The sequence below is a fragment of the Schistocerca serialis genome, chromosome 2, assembly GCF_023864345.2.
Source record: "Schistocerca serialis cubense isolate TAMUIC-IGC-003099 chromosome 2, iqSchSeri2.2, whole genome shotgun sequence".
In the NCBI taxonomy this organism is placed as follows: domain Eukaryota; kingdom Metazoa; phylum Arthropoda; class Insecta; order Orthoptera; family Acrididae; genus Schistocerca; species Schistocerca serialis.
Genome location: NC_064639.1, coordinates 630,924,360 through 630,945,904, shown reverse-complemented (window position 1 = coordinate 630,945,904; position 21,545 = coordinate 630,924,360). Strand labels below are relative to the sequence as shown.

At 41.1% G+C, this 21,545-nt stretch overlaps 1 protein-coding gene across 7 annotated transcripts in view; it reads left to right on the top strand.

Moving 5' to 3' along the window:
- Window positions 1-2,538: 2,538 nt before the first annotated feature.
- The window catches only part of LOC126457693 (uncharacterized), a 294,532-nt gene continuing 275,525 nt past the window's right edge, over window positions 2,539-21,545 (top strand). For 3 of the 7 annotated variants that reach the window (XM_050094218.1, XM_050094220.1, XM_050094221.1), the window contains exon 1: window positions 2,643-2,685. In XM_050094218.1, coding sequence (XP_049950175.1) covers window positions 2,658-2,685 — 28 coding nt within the window. In that variant the 5' untranslated portion in view covers window positions 2,643-2,657. The other 4 variants (XM_050094224.1, XM_050094223.1, XR_007585506.1 and 1 more) reach the window with 4 other exon arrangements.

Genomic DNA, 21,545 nt, shown 5'->3' with positions numbered 1-21,545 from the left:
AAAAATATCATACTTTGAGTGCGCGACGTGATAATTTTTCAAGTAATTAACTGGTAGTGGAGGTATTGTTACAGTATATAGAAAGAAGTCCCCATCAGTTCTGCTACAGACTAAAAATCGAGGTGAATATGGCTCTCTCCGTTCTGTAACCCTACGTTCCTACCCTGGTGTAGTGTGGGAGGGAAACGATTTAGGGTCATAACTGTCAGCATTGTATTCGATCTTGCCCTTCTTACAGATTGCTGGTGCCGTACGGTCACCAGCAAGAGAGGACTTAGTCCGTTTCATTGCAGGTCATCTACCCTGATGCCACCCACTCCGATTAGTGGGTCTCCCTACGCGCGCCACCCAGCCACAGCAAAGGGCAATCGGCATGATGAACGTTGCCTGGAGTCCTGATGCCCCAGGAAGACAGGCATCTACTCCTTGGCGTACATTGGGAGTTTAGAGCTCAGGCATCAGCAGTGCGATACCTGTGCTGTCAGGGGACTACCACCAAATGGGTACATGAGGGCCCCACCACAACGGACTGGCTACCGTGCTGGATACTGCTCGCAGAGAAATCCAATATTGTCATGGGGGCAAAGAGGACAGGAGACTACAGAAGAAGATGACATACCCGGGAAACTGTCCTCGCCCAAACAGTTAAAACGCAAGTGGAGATCCAAAGCTACGACAAGAGATACAGGAGATCGAATCTAAGGCACTATAGATAACTTGTGCACCACATAAGGCGTCCTTCCCCATGCGGCCCGCACTTCTGTAGAATTTTGAAAGTGGCAGCTCAAACCATAGAATGGGACCTGAACTCATAGCGTCGAAAAGTGTGGGACTCCTATTAGTCGCCTCTTACGACAGGCACGAGTACCTCGGGCCTATTCTAACCCCCGGGCCCGCAGAGGGAGAAGAGAGGAGAGAACGGTCGAGTTATTCGTTATGATGATTTGTCGTCAGTACCAGTAAACAAAATGTTGTCTGTGCCATGGATACTTCCACATAACAGTCAGAATGTAAACAAACGGTTATATTTAGTCAATTTTTAATATGATTACTTTTGTCTTCTTTTTGAAGTCACTGAAAATAAATTAACTTACTTATGGAGAAAACATCTCCAAATATCGTTCTCAGACAACCGATAAAAGGATACTAGTATATAAGAATTCCAAAGAAGCGGTAGGAAAGTAAATAGTAGCAGGATACGTGAAACCATACAGTGATAACGGAGATTACTACTGCTTGCAAGATCCGAACGCTGTGAAGTGATGTGGATTGTTCTTAATATTTCTTCCCTAGTTATATGGTTGGTTCGCCTTTGGGGAAGTGCAGCGCAACTGAAAATGATCATGGACTTAGCTCTGTATGGGCCACAAGATTAAAGGCCATTAAAAATTATTTTAGTTTCTTTTTCTAAAGACATAATTTACTTCCTCGTGAAAGAATTTACTTCATATATAACTGAAACGCCATTTATACTAAAAACCAAACCAAATAAAAATTGGTCGTGTTACGTGCGTATACCTCTAGCGAGCAAGCTGTTAGATGTGAATCATCGGCACTATATCTGAAAGCCGTTCCTTGTGTGACTTCCGCTGTATGTAATTGATAGCGGACAGGGTTGTAATTCGAAAAAAAAATTACACAATTACTCTTCTAGCCAGCTGGATATTTTGTGTTTAAAATACTTCCTTATTTCTTATCCACTTTTTATGTGCTACAGTCTTTTTCTGAATTACAAAATTTGCTGCGTCAGGTTAAGGTTTTCTTATTTTCCCACTCACAACACGCTCTTCTGTTAAATTATTACTTATTATGGCGCACGACCGACGCAGTATTCCATACGTTATACCGGATGTCTCTCCTAAGCGTCGTTACCTGCTCTTTCTCTAGAGTTACAGAAGATATCAGCAATTTCCGTTTTGCATTGTGTACCTGGACTCAATCCTAACAAATGATGCTCGGCTGGTCTTTCATATGACGGCTAGTGTCTACAGTAGGCGTGGGTTTGTTACCCTTTACAAGCAGAATTATTTTTAAACGAACGATAGAACGATCCCAAATTTAGTCCAGTGCGATATATGTCTATATTATACACGACTTAAACGTGCAGAACGCGAAACAATTATAAATGCAGCACAAAACAGAACCTTGCGTCTACAAACAATAAAAAATTCAGAATTGAGTTTTATTAATACTAAACAGCATTATTAGCAATTTCCAGAAACTAACTTTAGTAAAAATTTCTCTTCTCACTGCGGACATGGCGAGTGCTGCCCCTAACACGTGTATGAAATATCAACTCAATTGTGTTGCTGAGCCGTGGCAGTTGATTTCCGTGGGCACGTGCCTTTTCGTTTGCTCGTCTCTACTACAGCGATACACAGGTCAAAAGAAAGGAAAAAGAGCAAAAACACGACCAGTATGTTCATCAGTGTTTCTGACCCCTGTTAATGTAGTGGTGATAATTTTGACACAGCGAACGATAACAGACCCTTTCAAGTACAAGGAAAGTCAATGTGCTGCTAGTTGCTGCAACCACAGTTCATGGAACGGAAAATCAGAAGGGAACTTACGATAACAATCGATGATGCCATCGGGTGCTTAAACATATATAAATGAAAATATAACGCAGAGAGCAGTTATAGCTCTTGTCGAGTACAATGAAGGCTGCTCTGTTGCTTGTTGCTGGTAAGTATCGGCAGAATTTATAAACTTTCGTTCAACGCAAACCTCTTTTCTCTTACCTACATTTTACATAATTTAAGGTGTATTAATCCACTTGAAAAAACTTCTACAGTCGACAAAGAACAGTTAATTGCCGTAATTCACGAAGTAAAGTTCAGAATGCAAAACAGCTTAGAATGTTGAGAGTGCTCTAGGAAGATTTTTCATTTCCTTGCGCTCGCGAACAATGGTAGTTCACAGATACGTGACGAAAGGTGTTCGTGTTGTCTATTTGAAAATTTCAGTGGTTGAGAGTAAGACCCAAGCAGTTACAAGTGTTAAGGTTCGCTGACTAGTTTTTATATACCCACGAGAAGCAAACTGGGAATTCTAGTGAGCAATCGAAGCGAAGATTTGTAGTGCCACTTGCAGATGAAAATAATGCGAAGCATACTACAAAGGATGGTGGATTTTACAAGTTCGCAAACGAAGAGGGTAACGTAAGTTAGGAAGGGATGAAAAATGTCAAACCAGTGGAATGACTGACCCGTGAATATGGAATATAACTACGACTATTAGACAATGTGAGTAGTAATCTCTTATTGTATGCTGAGGGATTAGTAGTTTGTAACAAAGAATACCTGTAGATAATATACTATTGACATAAACAATTCCCTTTCTGGAAGAACTAGCACCTTCCCTTAAAAACTGGTAAGCAGAAAGCAGTTGTGGAAAACGAAACTGTCTCGAACCACGTGGCTGCTACGGCCGCAGGTTCGAATCCTTCCTCGGGCATGGATGTGTGTGATGTCTTTAGGCTAGTTAGGTTTAAGTAGTTCTAAGTCTAGGGTACTGATGACCTCAGATGTTAAATCCCATAGTGCGTAGAGCCATTTGAATCATTTTTTGAAAACGAAACGCATCATATTTTATCACAATGTTTTATCTTACACTGTAAATGAGAAGTTCCAGTAAGCCCAGACTCTTCCTTGCATGATGTTATAGGCTCTGCAAAACCTGATGGCCCGTTTCAAGTGATTATGTATTATTTACCTAATGGAGTATTTTTCCGTTCAGTGTTTCACATAATTTCTTCGTTGAAAGTAAGTTAGTAAGGTGTGTTAGCCCCTCCGTAGGATGTTACATTTTTCTTAGATCAGCTAGATGGTTCTTAACAGGCCTCCCAACAGGGCAACAGACGTCTTTCATTGCCGACCACTTTGGTAACAGACGCTGCTCATTTTTGCAGCCGTCGTCAGCATGTAGAGAGTCGCTGACTACGTTGCCGCTTGTTCCAAGTCAAGCACGACGTGAATTTTTTCTGCTTGGTGGGTTGCCTGTTCCGCTAGATCCGCCGTACTGAGGTATGTCCGCTCCAGTTTTACTAACGTTGAGGTGTCACTGTCGGTGAAAATGACACGTCCGCCTTTTTTTTGCCCTTGAGAACAACATCTTCATTCGCCCCAGAAACCGCTGACTATCTTCACCTCAGCTCCCACGTTGCTGACGAATTGGGTGCCTCTATCCTATTACCAAGCGACCAGCTATTAGAATTGGACTGTACTGCATTTGTAGTCTGGATCATTGAATGATGAGCCCCACTCCAGGTCAAGGCATAATTCTTGGGGGCACAGACAATGTTCCTAACAATGGAAGAAGATGATATCGGCAATACCACCAGACAATTAAAAAATGGCTCTAACAAAGGAACCTCCCCATCGCACCTCCCCCCCCCCCCCCCCGTCCCAGATTTAGTTATAAGTTGGCACAGTGGATACACCTTGAAAACTGAACACAGATCAATCGAGAAAACAGGAAGAAGTTGTGTGGAACTATGAAAAAAATAGCAAAATATACCATCTGAGTTGTCTATGACCAAGATGGGCAACATCAAGGATAGTGAGAGCTGAGGAGCGCCGTGGTCCTGCGGTTAGCGTGAGTAGCTGCGAAATGAGAGGTCCTTGGTTCCAGTCTTCTCTCGAGTGAAGAGTTTAATTTTTTGTTTTCAGACAGTTATTACCTGTCCGTCCGTCCGTCTCCAAAATTCCAGGACATGTTCAGATTTGCTTGGACATATGCAGGATGTGACGGTCTACACACTGAAAAATTTGAAAACGTTAAAAACATATGTTTTGACAGAGCACAGGGAAAACTGCGCGACTGTGAAACTGATGCATTCATTTGTTGCAATTTATGTGACACTCTTATGTTTTCATCACTTTTTGGAGGGTGATTATCACATCCACAAGAAAACCTAAATCGGGCAAGGTAGAAGAATCTTTTTACCCATTCACCAAGTGTACAAGTCGACAACATATTTCTGTCATGTGACGCACATGCTGTCACCAGCGTCGTATAGATTATATCAGACGTGTTTTCCTGTGGAGGAATCGGTTGACCTATGACCTTGCGATCTAATGTTTTCGGGTCCCATTTGAGAGGAACATCCTTTCGTCTATTAATCGCGCGGATTTGTGGTGCGGTCGCAAAACACAGAAACTAAACTTATTACAGTCAACAGAGACGTCAATGAACGAACGGACAAATGATAACTTTGCGAAAATAAAGAAAGTACACTTTTCACTGGGGTGAAGACTTGATCCAAGGACCTCTCATCCCGCAGCTGCTCAAGCTAACCACGGGACCACGGCGCTCCTGAGCACAGATTATCCTTGATGTTGCCTATCTTGTGCATGGACTACTCAGTTTGTATATTTTGCTTACTTTTTTCATAGTTCCACACAACTTTTTCTCGATTGATCTGTGTTCAGTTTTTCAAGGCCTATCCACTGTGCCAACTGATATCTAAATCTGCAGGGGGTGCGATTGGGAGGTTCCCTTGTAAGCACTATGGGACTTAACATCTGAGGTCATCAGTCTCCTAGACTTCGAACTACGTAAACCTAACTAACCTAAGGGCCGCACACACATCCATGCCCGAGGCAAGATTCAAACCTGCGAACGTAGCAGCAGCGTGGTTCCGGACTGAAGCGCCTAGAACCGCTCGGCCACATGGGCGGCCCAAACAGTTACTCAGACAGACAGACACACACAGACACAACTTCGGTAGTGAAATTTGTAGAATTAACACAGGAGTCCGGCAAGACGATGGGTTCTCACAGATTGACTTCAGTCTGGTCTTAGACAAGGTATCAGGGAGTGGGATTAAGAACGGCGAGAGAAAAACATGGAAGGAGTCCATCTAGGACATGGCAGAGAAAGTTTTGAGATTAAATATCTCTCTTTTGCTGACGATGTTTCAAAGGAGAAAACAGATGCAAAGATAATGAGGGAAAAACTTCACAAAATTGCAGATTATACCTGGTAACTAATATCGTATCAGAAAACGGAGTACATTGAACATAGACACAGCATAGAAAAATAAGTACAAACACAACACGGAAACATCAAAGTAGCTGATATGTTTCAGTATTTGTGAGAATGGACACAATCGAATGGGTCGGTAAGACAAAAGGTAAAGAAAGATTAAAGAAAATGGAGTTAGCGTACATTCACCCAAAACTGGTATAATAAAAGATCAGTATCATTCCAGGCAAAAATTAAAAGCTACGCTACATCAATTATACTGTAAGAACTTTACGAATCTGAATGCCGGATATGAACAGAGAGAAATCTTTTAGGAACACGCAAGAACAAGGATAACAACCGGACGAAGACGATAAGATGAATACAGAAACATAGAAACATTCACACATACAATAAGAAGAAGGAGATCAGGGCCGTAATGAACGCGCACGCTGAGCAGCGCATGCGCAATGTCACCTCAGAAGGCTTTAAATAGTGGAGCTCAGCGCGTACTCGCCAGTACTACTACAGTGGCATTCACCTGAAGATGACCAGAAGACTCTGCGCCGAAATATCGTGGCAGAACGTTACTGATATCCGGCAGTTCTCAAGTGTTTTTATGGAACAGGAGATTAAAGTCTTGCGATCATATTTAGAGAATGAATGAAAATACGATAGCGAAAAAGGCTTTTATTTCATTTACAAATTAAAAGACACCACTAGATGGTTGGAGGAGATAAGAAAGGTCTCTAGAAGTTACCATACAGACTACGGAAAGTTCCAGACTCCTAATCAATACTGCAAAATATCCTGTCCAACGACGAAATTCACTACCTCAAAGGATCATGTCAAATAAACAGAGGCAGGACATCATCGAATGCACGAAGAAGTTCTGGGGACATAAAAAGACAAAGATTTTACCCTCGACTTAGGTTCTAAACAGTCTATATTTCACCAAACTTCAATAAAAAAAATATATCAGTGTTAGGCACAGCCGTAGCAATTTTGTTACTGTTGCTAAATATTGATTTGACGATAAGCAGGCTGATCTCGTCCAGCACCTTCGTAAAACTCTCGCACTCACTGAACAAAAGGAACACTCTTCATTGTAATTTCTCTATCTTCTCAGTCTGTCCTACAGATTCAAGACGGGCGAGCAGTACACAGGAACCTACAGAATATTAGCCATCTCTTTCATGGACGAATTTTATTCCTTAGGAACTTTCCAATAAATCTCAAGACTTGCAACTGCTTATCCTGCAGTCTGTTTTGTGCAGTTGTTCCACTTATCGCTTCGGACAATTACTCCTTGGTATTTCCTCGTTCCAGTGAATCTTCGCCAACAGTTTAACTTGACTGTTGTGGGTTTCCTCATGTGTTTAAGCGCAGTGCTTTAATTACGTTCAGGGTAGACTTCCAGCACCTCCACCTATCATCGATCCTCTGCAGATTTCCAATTTCCTACAGTCTTCTGACGTAACAACCTCGCTACAGACAACAGTGTCGTCCGCGATATATCTTATGGACCTTCTGTGGTCATCACAAGATCATCTATATACAGAGTGTTAAAGAAAGTATTCCATGTTTTGAGAAACTATTGTATGGTTCGAAACAAAGAAAGGAAAAGATACCGTAACTATCTAAAATGCATACCTCATTAGGAATGAACACTCATCTCCGCTATTCTGAAGCTTATCTCGTCTACTGTAAGCTGTTTGTTAAATCGCATCATTCACAGAATGCAGTAAACATTTGGGTAAACAAATGGGACCACCTTACATTGTTGTTGAGTAACAACACACAACTGACATATACTCACCTATGTGTAATAACTGTTCCACAGTTAACAGGAACAAGACATCTAATGCGAAGAATAATGCATACCGATAACGCATACCGATAGAATTTAGACAGTTACAGACCAATTGTTACCGGACTAATGTCTACTGTGTCCAATAACGATAGAAATGAAAAAAAATGGCGAAAAGTTATAGTCTTACTATAGTTAGCAGTAATTATGTATCCCAGAATTGTTTCAATGAATGTAGAAATCAGAAGAAAAGTTTCTCCTACTCCAAAAGGAGTGAAAGTTACATTTGGTAAATAGCTAATGTCACTGAATTCACACAAATACTCGACATGAAAGTTAATGCGGTAAATAAACAAAATACACTCCCGCGAACTTAGATGTAGAAAACACCCGTAAAGTGAACACTAAAGACGTTCATTTGTGGCGCAATTATTTTAATAGTAAGCTTAATTAGGACTTGCAACACTTCATAGAAACTATACTGTGTCACGGCAATGCTGTCTATCTGAAAATGTGGTGAACAGAAGTGATTGTTATTGTTTGTCAGTTACTGTTACAATAAGTATTTGCGAATACTGATGTTACGGAGAGTTACGTCATTAGAGAAAACCAAATAAAATCATAAAATTACATTGGCTGCAAGATGGCCAGGCAAGCATACTTTCGTCACCGAAACATGTATTGCACTTGTATCACTTTTAGTTTGAACTGAGTGTCTGCGTTATCATAGCAGTGCTGCATTATATGGACAACTATAGTTACTACAGCTTTCTATTACAATATTACTTGATTGACAATGAGTTGTTAATTTAACGGATTCTTTTTTCTTTTCACTATATTTTTCGCTTGTGACTTTCTCGGAAGTTACGGTGAGGGGATAGGACGACTTTGATGGTTAATGGGTTGGATCAATAGGGTTTGCTTTGACTAGACCAGTCTAATGTTCCAAGAAAACTACTATTACAATGGCATGCCTATCACACTACAATAAAAATACTGTCCAGATCTTACTTTGCTATGAGCTGCTTGTGGCACGATGTAATTCTTATAATGAATATCAGTATTGACGGTAGGCTCTTCTTGATTAGCGATGAGCATGGATAAACGTGGGCCACACTACTCTCTTCATTAATTCTAAAAGCCCTCTTGCGTCCATGTACTATGCTTGTACATGTCCTCGCTCACTTATTACAACGCCATTTACACCACAATATGCATTTGGCATTTGCGCGCCAACACACGCGTCTGCAACACAGGACAGATGCTTCACAAGTGATCTCTGCCGGCTCTCTCATCCAACGATATTATTGTTACATGAAATGTATGCCTTGTTTCGTGCAAATATAATATCGCTGATATTGCCAAGTATATACTACAACGACTTGACATAATTATTTCCTATTTATTCTTCCAACATGTATTACATTTCCATACCATCTGATTTATGAGAAAATACATAAACACATATTGTTTCAGAAACGGTTTTTCAAGCCATGAAATAAAGTAGCTGCCAAATACGTGAGGCAATGTGTTGTAGTTTGTCAAGCTATTACGTACGACCTGGATTAGTGTCCCATCTATAAAGGAGGTGATCAGAACGTAGTTTGGTATTTTCCTTGTGAAATAGTAGGCTTCCATTCTCTCGCTGATGCACCTACCCTAAAATGTGTATTCGGCTTATAGTGTCATGAAGTGGTCGAGCTGAAAGTATACTTCTTAGAGCCCATGTCTTCCGGACATTTTGCTTACGTTTTCATGCAAACTATTACCTCCCAGAGTATGGAATCCTAATTTTACATCGTGTATATTGTGAACAGATACAGGCATATCACAGCTCGCTGTGGTTTCCTTGAAGTTATCTTTCCGACTACAAATTTTCTTTTATTGAGAGAGATGTGTTGAGTTATATTGGCAGTGAATTAGCGAATAAAATCATAAATCTGGTCCGATACACAGTATTCTCGTAAATTATCCGCTAAATGCCATTTCGGAACCGTATCGAATTACGTTCGGAATAATTCATGGAACAAGGCATCGATGTGGGCTACATTGGGCACACTATGATTCAGAGCTGATGAGTATCGCAAGATTTCTGTTTGCAGAATCCATTTGGTTTTTAGTGGATGAGACGTTCCTCCTTTAATAGTGTCATCATCCGTGTGTATTAAGGGGGTTCATTTATTCTGCAAAGTCAACGAGCAGGCTTTCAATCATGTGTGCTATTTTTTTTAATCGTCTTCAATGCTTCGTCGCTCCTTTGACCTACAATTAACTACTGCTAGTAGGGGAGAAAGACAGGAACTTATCGACATCTTCTCGAATCCAGATACCTTTCAACTACTGAATAATTTTAGTTTATATTGTTCTGTCAGTTACATCAATGTTGACCAGCTGGGTATTCTGAAACAACTGAGCGAAACATCCTACCGTGGTGAAACAGTTTCGCAAAAGCTATATCAGTAATTCGACCTTCTCTCCATGATCTGTCTTGATGGTGCCAGTACGGTGAATGAGTGACTGAATAAGTGTTATAGATTTATATACTGTACCAATAAATGTTACGATTTTTGGTAAGATCGGCTAGTGACTGTAATCTCATGGCTCCTTTTAGCTCTTGTTTTTTAACAAGGCACCGAAGTCACATAAATGTGTATCGAAGCTCTTATTGTATTGACAGAAACTTAGTGACATATTACTCGAACCATGACGGGTCTTTGCATTTCACTGAAACCTTACTCAGCACGTACAGTTCTACGATACCGTTTCCAATGGTTGTAGAGTTGACCATTTTGTGTCTTACATCTTTGTAAATAGTGAAGCTGAATATTCGATCTTGAGAGCCGAAACACTCTGCAGTTTATTTCCTGATATTATTGCTCCAGTAACGTTCTTTTGAAACCAATTTTCATTGAATTTGTAACGGCCGTATGTTCACTGATCTTCTCTTCCATGTTAACCGATTCGCGAACTTTAGGTCTGTTACCAGATCATGTAAGAATTTCCCTATGAATCGCTTCTGTTAACTAAACTGCTGGAGGTATTTCTCAGAAACGTCGTCCAGAAAAGTCTCATGCAAATCCTGCCTGTAGCAACTGTTTTAATCGCATGACTCAACCATTTAATAGCTATATGAATTTTGATAGTTAGTGACCGGCGTTGCAATTCTTTTACACTTGAGAAGTATGTAAATATTGCGCTGTGTGATACACACTGGGACGCGAACGCTACACCTCTTGTAGAATTGGTAAAAAGAGTAATCCCGCTTTAATTACTATCAATAAAGTTACTACACCAATTACGTTTTGCTGACGTAGCACTACATATTTCGGGATTTTTTTCCGCCTTAGGCTGTTGTAGGAAGGAACGTAAGTTTTAGATCATCTGTCTTCGTGTGTGTTATTCTGTGGCTTTTCCCATGCGGTCGTCTTTTCATGTCTTCATTGCAATCAAATAATTTTCGAATGTATGGTCTGCGGTCCTAGGATAATGTTTTCGGAATACCTTCTTATGCATATCATGTCACTTTCAAAATCCAGAGATTGACACGTACCTAACTCTGCATTCACAGTGTTTGTGTAACTTAAATCGTAACATAAGACTACGAGTTCTTCGTTGCCACTATGAAATGTTTTGGTGTGTTGATTGACAAATTTTTTTATGTGTTACGCTTCACATGTTTTTTAAAAACTATAAGAGTCACTTAGAAACGTAATAGGTACTGCAATAATGAACCGCAATGAATAATGCATTTCAAGTCACTAAGTAAAGTGCTTCCAAAAGAATTAAAGAAATGCGGAGATAACCGCAGGCAGGACCATACAAAACTACGATAAACAATAAGTAGCATAAACGAAAGGACTAAGGAGAATCATGCAACAATCACAAAGTCAAATGCAGACCACATAATAGACGCTGTGGTAGAAAGCGAGCACAATGAAAAAACTGTTATATATATTACAGAATACAGCGTAATGTAATTGACAATAAGTATTGAAAGAAACAGTTGCGAAATAAAATCAAGCTGCATTTACGCGGAACACATTTCTTGATCACAGTGTATAAAGAGAAGTACATGAGCCCTAAAGCTACCATATTAAGTTCTCATCGCAAAAAACATGAGGATTCATGTCCAGTCGTATCAAGAACAAGCTACAGATCCAACCGTGAAAGGTTGCATTGCCTTTTTGGTAGACGCTATCATGCCAAAGAGGAATAAAATGTGTGGAGGGGTGGACATGGTCGCCAAGAAACAAAACATGCTAGTGCTGATAATTATTCCTTCCAGAATGACGAAATCACCCATAAGAATACATTTCCCAGACCATAACGCTCCCTCACTCTCGTAGCAGGGTGTTGGCCTTGAGACGTCCCACGCCGTACACGCCAAGTGCCATATAACCGATGGAACATAAAACGTCATTAATCTGAAACGGCCGCTCAAAGTAGGTCAGGTTACGGTACTGGAGCGCAAATTCAAGCCTTCGTCGCCGATGCCTTAGTGAGCGCAGGAATTAGGCACCTACTGAGGACGATAATACATAGCAACTTTCACTGGATGATCGTTGAGCAGACACTGTTGGTAGCCCCTCGGTTCATCTGAGCGGTCAGTTTCTCAACAGTTGCATGTCTGTTCACCCATACACATCTCCATAGCTGTCGTTCACATGCACTATCCTCCGCGTCTCCCTGGAACACTTTATAGAGCCTCCACGGCTATACTGAGCCCTACCGTCTGTGGGTGGTTATCAGACGTTGACACCGACCAACGGCGGCGGTCACATTAATGTGATGGAATCGTGTATGTACTAGCATCATCGACTTAACCTAGGTAGTGAAATAACTCTGTCTCCATCGCATAATATGTGGAAGATCATAACAAATAAGTGGGGCTGTCCATGCAAGGCTGTTACTACTTTGCCCCTAACTGTAGTATGAAATATATCAGAAAACCAAACAAATAATAATGGTACCTATAAATCTTTTCACGCATGTGATTTTCAGAGGACGTTACAGGAACTGTGTTACAATAGGTTCCGTTCTTTACCTTGACGAGGAGGGAAAAACTGCTACAGATTCATCCAATTGGAGGTATTAGTTCTTTTCAGCCAAATACCAGTTACATGATCATAAGGAGAAGGGCTTACAGATTTTTCAATACTTTCATTCTCTACTACAAAGGAGAGAGCGGTCTGTTTGCTGTCAGAACCAAAGAAGAGCCTAACTTTTTCAGCCTAATATCTGGCTAGGTTTTAGTGGGGAAGAGACAATCGCAACTACATATTTCTAGGAGACAATTTACATCTCCGTCATTTGACTTGCTAGAAGGGAACCCCTTCAAAAACACGACTGAGGAAAGAGCAAATATTTTCCATTTAACTGTGAGATAACAACAACCCAATAGGAACTGGAGAGGCTACTGTATTTGCCCATTTATGCAGGAAGTTAATATCGAAAACTTGCCCGACATGATCAAACCGTGCTTGTCGCTGTTGATGCTCTCTTTTTTATTTTCAGGGAATTGCAGACTGTTCAAGTAGTGATCCATTTTTGTCATATACAGCATTACCAATTACCAGACGAGATGTTAGGCGGGCGGATGGAGTTCGAATTCCGAGCATTTGGGGGGTGATTTCCAGTTCCAGCATTTGAATTCAGCCAAGAAGCTTACGAAAGACTTTCTCTACTGGTGAGGAAGTGTCGTTTGTTGCTAGTTCAGGCGATGCAGGCGGTAATTCGCTTGAGATTCACACTCCCAGTCGCAGTGACAATAGTATTCTACTTTCGTCGAACGGATTTCATCTGCGAGATTCGCCTTGGCCATGGGGACTCTGTGGTGCACGCCACTATTGTATGATAGGTCAAGTTAATGAAGACTAGAGTGACGTACCGGGTGATCAAAAAGTCAGTATAAATTTGAAAACTTAATAAACCACCGAATAATGTAGATAGAGAGGTAAAAATTGACACACGTGCTTGGAATGACATGGGGTTTTATTAGAACAAAAAAAAAGACACCTCATATTGCTAGAGATCTCTTGCGCGTGTCGTTTGGTGATGCTCATCTGCTCAGCCGCCACTTTCGTCATGCTTGACCTCCCAGGTCCCCAGACCTCAGTCCGTGCGATTATTGGCTCTGGGGTTACCTGAAGTTGCAAGTGTATCGTGATCGACCGACATCTCTAGGGATGCTGAAAGACAACATCCGACGCCATTGCCTCACGATAACTGCGGACATGCTTTACAGTGCTGTTCAAAACATTATTCCTCGACTACAGCTATTGTTGAGGAATGATGGTGGATATATTGAGCATTTCCTGTAAAGAACATCATCTTTGCTTTGTCTTACTTTGTTGCGGTAAATATTGCTATTCTGATCAGATGAAGCGTCATCTGTCGGACATTTTTTGAAAGTTTGTATTTTTTTGGTTCTAATAAAACCCCATGTCATTCCAAGCATGTGTGTCAATTTGAACCTCTCTATCCACATTATTCCGTGATTTATTCAGTTTTAAAATTTATACTGACTTTTTGATCACCCAGAATATGCTCCGATGTAATGGTTCTAATTCCCTGTAATTAAAATAACCCATGAGATTCGACTAGACAGTGAACAAGTTTGGAATATTGGGTCGATATTCTAGGGTCGAGCCGTACATCCTTAATTTTTTACCGTTAGCTAAGCTCCATAAAAAATATATTTGCGAAATTTACCTATGCATCACCGATTAACGTGAATTTAAAACAAATACAAAATGTATTAAAATAAATATTTAAACATGGTGAAAGAACGTTAGTCTCCTGAATAACTGATGTAGCATACTTAAAAACGCTTATACTACAACGAAATGATAATTTAGCCGGTCAGTTAAATAGCTACACGGGGATCCTTCAAGTAGTGCTTAACCATGAAACCAAATTACAAACATTATCCAATCCCCAAAAGTTTGCATGGTTCTGTACTTTAGAGTTCGTAAATTCCTATTTATTTATTAAAGGGCAATGGTCAGTGGAACACATAGTCTCCTGTCATCGACTAAACACAAAATACTCCTCAGTTCGTAAATAATTATAGTTCACTACAGAGTTCAACATATCAGAATTCATGTAATAATGAGTAGATGTGATAATGTTAATAATAATTACAAATTAGTTGTGATGCAGTACCAGTTATATCCCACTTTTCACATCATCTACGTCATCAGTATCGGGGACCATATCATTTTAGACGCACTGCCCCACCCGTCACCCAGAAGAAAGGGATGATTTGTGAGCGCCCCTTCAGCACTTGTCACCTCAGCAATAGATGCTCAAAGAGCTTCTCACCCTCTCCTCTGAGTCATACCAAGCTACACCTCTGGGCAAGGATTATTTGACTCTTATCGGACATTTTACGATCCCACGATTACATTCCCCTACCCTGTCCATCTACAGTCAATGAAAGTCAAGAGTAGTTATCCTCCGGGTTCACTCAGATACATGAAGTCCAGTATGGCAAACACTATGGCATCATAACCTAAAATTGTAGATCCAATAAGGCGAACTCATTCACATCACAAATTCAGTGGAACTAACTGTCGAAGTCGACAATATCACAATAAGTCCAAGCGTCGTAGCTGTGATGTCACAACAAGTTCCCCTTCTGCCAGAAAGAAATCCTGCACCTAATGACTACTTACATTATACAGTTGTGAGAGATGTGGTCTGGTTTACAAGACCACATATACACGATCAGTGTGCGATTCATATTACGTATGTCACCAGTTTACCGAAGGTAAGGCATGGAGAACGTCATCCTGCAGTCATGTACGGTGTAGGTGCGGAGAATATGGTGATCTGGCAGGTTTACATAAATGAAAATATGTAAAACATTGTAATTTTTCTTCAGTGTTAAAGATACATAGAGATAGTGATTTTACAGGTAATATCGCCTGCCTTCCGCATAATTTAGCTCTCAGCTCACCCGTTCCACGCATGGAAGGAAACCACCGATATCCTGTCACTAGCCGCTAGCTCGCCGGCAGCCAAGTGGCTACCGAATGTGGCTTAGTCGCATGTACAAGTGTCGGCCTCTCAGCGAAGTCAAAGCGTTTAACTCCCAGGTTAAAATGTCTTTGGGTGGCTGAGAAGCTCGCCAGCATATGCGCTATGTGACACTGCGAATGAATTAGACGAACGAATATACTAGAGATGAAGCAGGTAACAGATTTTCTTATACGTACTTTCAATTATATCCTGCTGCTTGAGAACAATTCACTGGGCAAAAGAAGTCTAACCAAGGCAGTCAATTGATTTTATTATTCACTGCTTCAGTTAGCCAGGCTCTGTAATTCTTTTCATAACTAAGTCTGTGTTATTTGCACCAAAGCGTGCATGCTGTTCGTGTTGCGGTACAGTACGTCTTCAGATATTCTATATAAATGGAACAAAGATCCGTTATTCTCTTACTGTAACTTCCCTGATTGTAGTGGGGTGGTTTTCATGTACGTCTTAAAGAACATCATTCTCAGATTCACACTACCAGACAACATCAGTATCTTTACCACACAATGGAGATATGTTAGCAAGTGGCAGAGTTCGTGCTACGTGTCAGTAGAGTTGCACTACACCTCAGTATAGTTATTCTAGCAGCTGGTACATACATAGCATACTGTAGTGTTTCAGTGCTAAGTGGTAGAGTAGCACTAACAGCCATTTGACGAAATAGCGGCCTGTAATTATGTTCATCGATTTTTACAGCGCTGGTAGCAGTGGCGGAGGTCCACGGGCAACCAGAAGAGTCTACCACCGTCACCATTTCGAGTGACAATCTAACCATCAGCAACATCACAGCGGAGAGAACATTTTTGGCGAAGTCATCGTACACGGGAGATGACGATACCATTTGTGTAGAGTCAGACAACAACTTCTACTTGTATGTTAATGTGTTGAAGCTCTATTCTTGCTACAACCAGCTACGGAAAGGTAAATAACTTTAAACAACACGGTGCACTCTATTCAAAATTGACAAGTTAAAATCAGATTGTTGAGTATAACATTACGCGAAGGGTTCAACAGTGAATGTGAAAATACGAGTGAAATCAAATAATCAAGGATAAGTGGCTACCCTTACATCACAGTGCGCAAAGCAAGAATCTCCACTTCACGAAATTACAACTGTTCATGAATCTTGTGTCGAGTCAGACAACAAATTCTACTTGTATGTTAATGTGTTGAAGCTCTATTCTTGCTACCACCAGCTACGAAAAGGTAAATTACTTTAAACAACACGCAGTTCTCCATTGAAAATTGATAAGTTAAAATCAGATTGTTGAGTATAACATTTCGGGAAGGGTTCCACAGTGAATGTGAAAATATGAGTGAAATCAAATTATCAAGGAAGAGTGGCTACCCTTACGTCACAGTGCGCAACGCAAGAATCTCCACTTCACGAAAGTGCAACTCCTCATGAATCTCCACCAAAACCATTCACAGCAATGTGCTGCGCGTATTTAATTCACTTTTTGGAGTAATCTGCGTTCCCCTTAAATCTGCTGCATTATTTAAATCTTATACACTTCTACACACCTTTGAATTCATTTATGAGTGTTATGTTGTGTAACGCGACGTCAAGTTTCAAAATTTAACACAACATATTTTAACAGGCGACGGAAGTTGCCACGAGTGACGTGGTACATAGCGTTTGGTTAATTTCCACAGTGAATGTGTTTGCAGCATTGTACACAAACCTATACTAAGTTAAACACTCTAAAATTGTAGGCAAGGCACCCTTTTCGTCGTACCCTGTAGAAGGCCGACAACGCAATTAGTGTATATAAACAATACCCGTCACACGCTTAGGGACAAGTAGAAACAGGCTTACAATATTAGTAAAGTTTTAAATTTAGCGATGCGTTGACGTAGAGACGAAGAATTAGATGAATTGGGGAATGGTAAGTGAACGTACTGGTTTACACCTTGTCAAAAAGATCATGTTGGCATTAAATTAGTGCACTCACTCATTCACTGTCCTAGTGACAGACATCTACAATCTACCATCAGACCGAAATGTATGCTACTTACAGACGATGATACACCGTTCTAGTAATCAACCGTATAAGCAGTGCAAAAATTATCCCGAATCTGAGGCGTTTATAAATAGCAATATGCCTCACATTTCAATTAGGAGCCCGTGAAGGTTGAATAAAGAACGTCGTAAAAGCACGTTTGTTACGCCAGACCAAAACATCGAGAAAGAAGGAGGGGGAAGTAGCGTAGTCTTCATACTAGTTCATACTTCATACTAGACTTCATACTTCACTTTTACATAAAAGATAAAAATTTTAAGTATATCCTTCTAATGGCTTTCTGATTACCTGTTGTAGTAAGTTCAGAAGAAGGCTTTAGCTCAAGCGTACGGTCCTTCAAAGTTGTGTGGTGTATTTAAACCGTGCAAAACGTGTTAATAATACAAGCAACTTGCTAAATAAGTCTAAAACATTTCTGTAAAAGCGTCGTAGACAGCACGCGAAGACAAACAAAAAAAGTGTGCAATTGTGCAGCTTTATCATCGTCTTAACGTTAATGATGTAGTTGTAGCAATAATGAATATGTAGATAGACATGTTTACAAAACAAACCGTAAAATCTACATGTATAGTAAATTTGTTAATACACAACGACGATATTATTGCGCTTTGCTTTTCGTGGCCACTGTTGGAAGCAAGCTGAGACATTGCATTTATCAGGTACAGTGGTTAAGGAAAACGCACCTGCCATCGAAGCTTTCAGGTCACCTATGCTTATACTATCAAGCTGTTCATGGTGTTCCCGCGAAGTATCACGATAAAAACTGGCGACTAGCCGACAGAAATGCCCCCACTCAGAGATACAATAATATTTGGCCGATTAACAAACACAAGGTAGCGTCGTATCTCGCACAGAGGTGAAGTCCATTAACTTCGACAGGGATCGTAAAGCGTAACACTGGCTCAATTTCAAGAGAATAATTCTTCAAACTCTAACAAAATGTGAATCTTCTAGAGTTGGGGAAAATGAAAGGAATCACCACTACAAACTTTTGGTCTCTGTCAAAACCATTGACATTTTGGTCATCTTGCTCTCTTCACCCTTGGCATTCTCAGTCATGGATAAAGGTACCGGATTCATTCGGTGTATGCACAGGGCGATTTTTTCCATCGCGTACGAACTTCAGGGATTGATCGATGAGCGGATACTGAACAAAAAAGGTCTAACGAACTTTGATCCGGCAGTGGTTTCGTTGCTAATGATCTTTTATTCATATATTGTTACTGAACTGCGGTCTAAAACGCGCTGTACCATGGCTGCATCCAAACAGTGTCAAAGGCACCATGAATACGCTGTTCCAGAGTCTCCGCGTCTGGAAGGGGCTCTGCATGCACAATACTTTTCAGATGGTCCCATAACCAGAAATCGCACTGGTTGGTATCCGGTGAACGGGCAGGCCATGCACCAGGAACACTTCGACCGATCCATCGACCAGGGAAGACACGACTGAGATGCGTCCAGAGGTTAACGGTTAAGTGAGCTGGAACGCGATCATGTGGCAGCCACATAACGCTTCTTATCATCAAAGGAAATTCTTCCAGCAAAGGGGGGTGAAGTGACCCACAAGAAAAGACGATTGCTCCGGCCTATTGGGCGCCAGTTATCCCGGCCAGCAAATCTCAGCTGCATCGATGCTGATGATTCGCTATCACTATTCCATGGGGGTTATGCATACAGCCCAACAGATGACTATTATGGAAGTTGAACATACCACTCCGTGTAAAGGTAGCCTCATCTGTGAACAGGATGCATGACACAAATACCGGAATCGTTGTTGCCTGGTGAAGGAACCAGTTACAAAACAGCCCCCCCGATGTGGAATGTCTGCTGTTAGTAAGCCCTGCACACGCTGTACGTTTTAATAGTAACAGTTGTTATGGCTTGTGCTGTACTGGGGGGCCCACTGCCTGGTACTGACACGGCGGTCACCCTCCATGGTGTTAACCACATTTTCCTCCAAGTCTGATATCCGTAAATTTCTGGAACGTCTTTCATGATTTCGTGCTTCCTGAAACGACCCTGTCTCAGACTAACGGCGAAACACTTTTGCAAACACAGAATACTGTGCTTGTTGTCGGCAGGAATAGGTCTCGTGATTCTACCTTTCTGGCCGCCGGCCGTTGTTACTTGCCTTTCCGTTAGTAAATACCAAGTCGGCATGTTCTCGATTCGAGTAAGAAGCCATTGTGTCCAACGCTGTATCACGTCAACTATAAGGTGAGTCAGCAACAGAAGTAAATCGGTCACAGAATTACCAATTACTATGACAGGAGAGTGTGCTAAGACATGACGTATGAGGAACAGTACCAGCGCCGGCCGCTGTGGCCGAACGGTTCTAGGCGCTTCAGTCGGGAACCGCGCTGCTGCTACGGAATTCGAATCCTGCCTCGGGCATTGATGTGTGTGATGTCCTTAGGTTAGTTAGGTTTAAGTAGTTCTAAGATGTAGGTGACTGATGACCTCAGAAGTTAAGTCCCATAGTACTGAGGTCCATTTGAACCATGCATACTGTAAGTGTGGCTACGTGTTACAGCGAGTATTAGACCGCAGTCTCTGTAACAATATATGATTGAATTAATGGTCTTTATCATGGGAACCATGCATCACCGAAAATAAGTTAATTAGACCTTTTTGGTCCGTATACTCTCATCGATCAATCCCAAGAGTTTGCACACGGTGGAAAAAAAAATACCCTATGTAATTCTGAGGACTTGTAATGTAACTGAACAACAGGCTAACACCGACACCACAGGTTTCGATTATTACTTGTAACATAACAGCATAATACAGCTGATGTCTGTCTTAAAGAGCTCAAATGCGCTGCTAGTGGCCTTCATAAAGACATCTATGTTGTTTTTAACGAGACGACGTCTTTCTAGTGACAAAGTACTACGGACACAGAGGCGACTTTTAAAAGAGTGTCTGCCAATGTCAACAGCTAGGAGAATGTGTGAGGCCGTCTAATGGCGCAAGATCTACTGGCAAACTGCCCGTCCAACCACTCAGCGATGCATTTCCTAGCTTGGACTCAGACTATTTTTTCTCGAACTCCATCAACTTCTACCATTACAAGGCGTAAATACACCTTATAGTCATTCTTTCTGCGATAAAATTAGGTTGTGTGTACCTCGCAGTACACGCCGCACGCCGTTAAGTGAATATCTCCGTCTCTTGTGTCACAAAATGTGCCACCTCTGCAGCCCAATGTTTGTGGTTGAAGCACACACAGAAAATACAGCAACTGATGACTGGCGATGATTGCTAGCACCCATCTCGTGAACCCTCGGATACCCACGCCCACACCCCGATATTATTGGTTCAAGCACCGATGGAAAGAGTCGGATTTTGACTTGCAGCACAGAAAGACATGGAGCATACACTGTGACAACCACATAGGCTCATTTTGGACACACATTATTACTTTGAATAGAATACGAGGGCCACAAACCTCACAGAATCTTTGAAATTTTCAACTGTGCCAGTTAATTGCTACTTATGTAAGTTACGAAACGATGGAAACTCTTAGCATCAAAACACACACACACACGCACACAGACACACACACACACACACACACACACACACACACACACCTGTGTATTTCAGTGTCGAATATAATAACTACGCCTTAAGTACTCACGTCATTAGCAATCAATTTTTCCTGAAATTGTAACAAATTTCTCATTAAATTACCCTCTTTATTG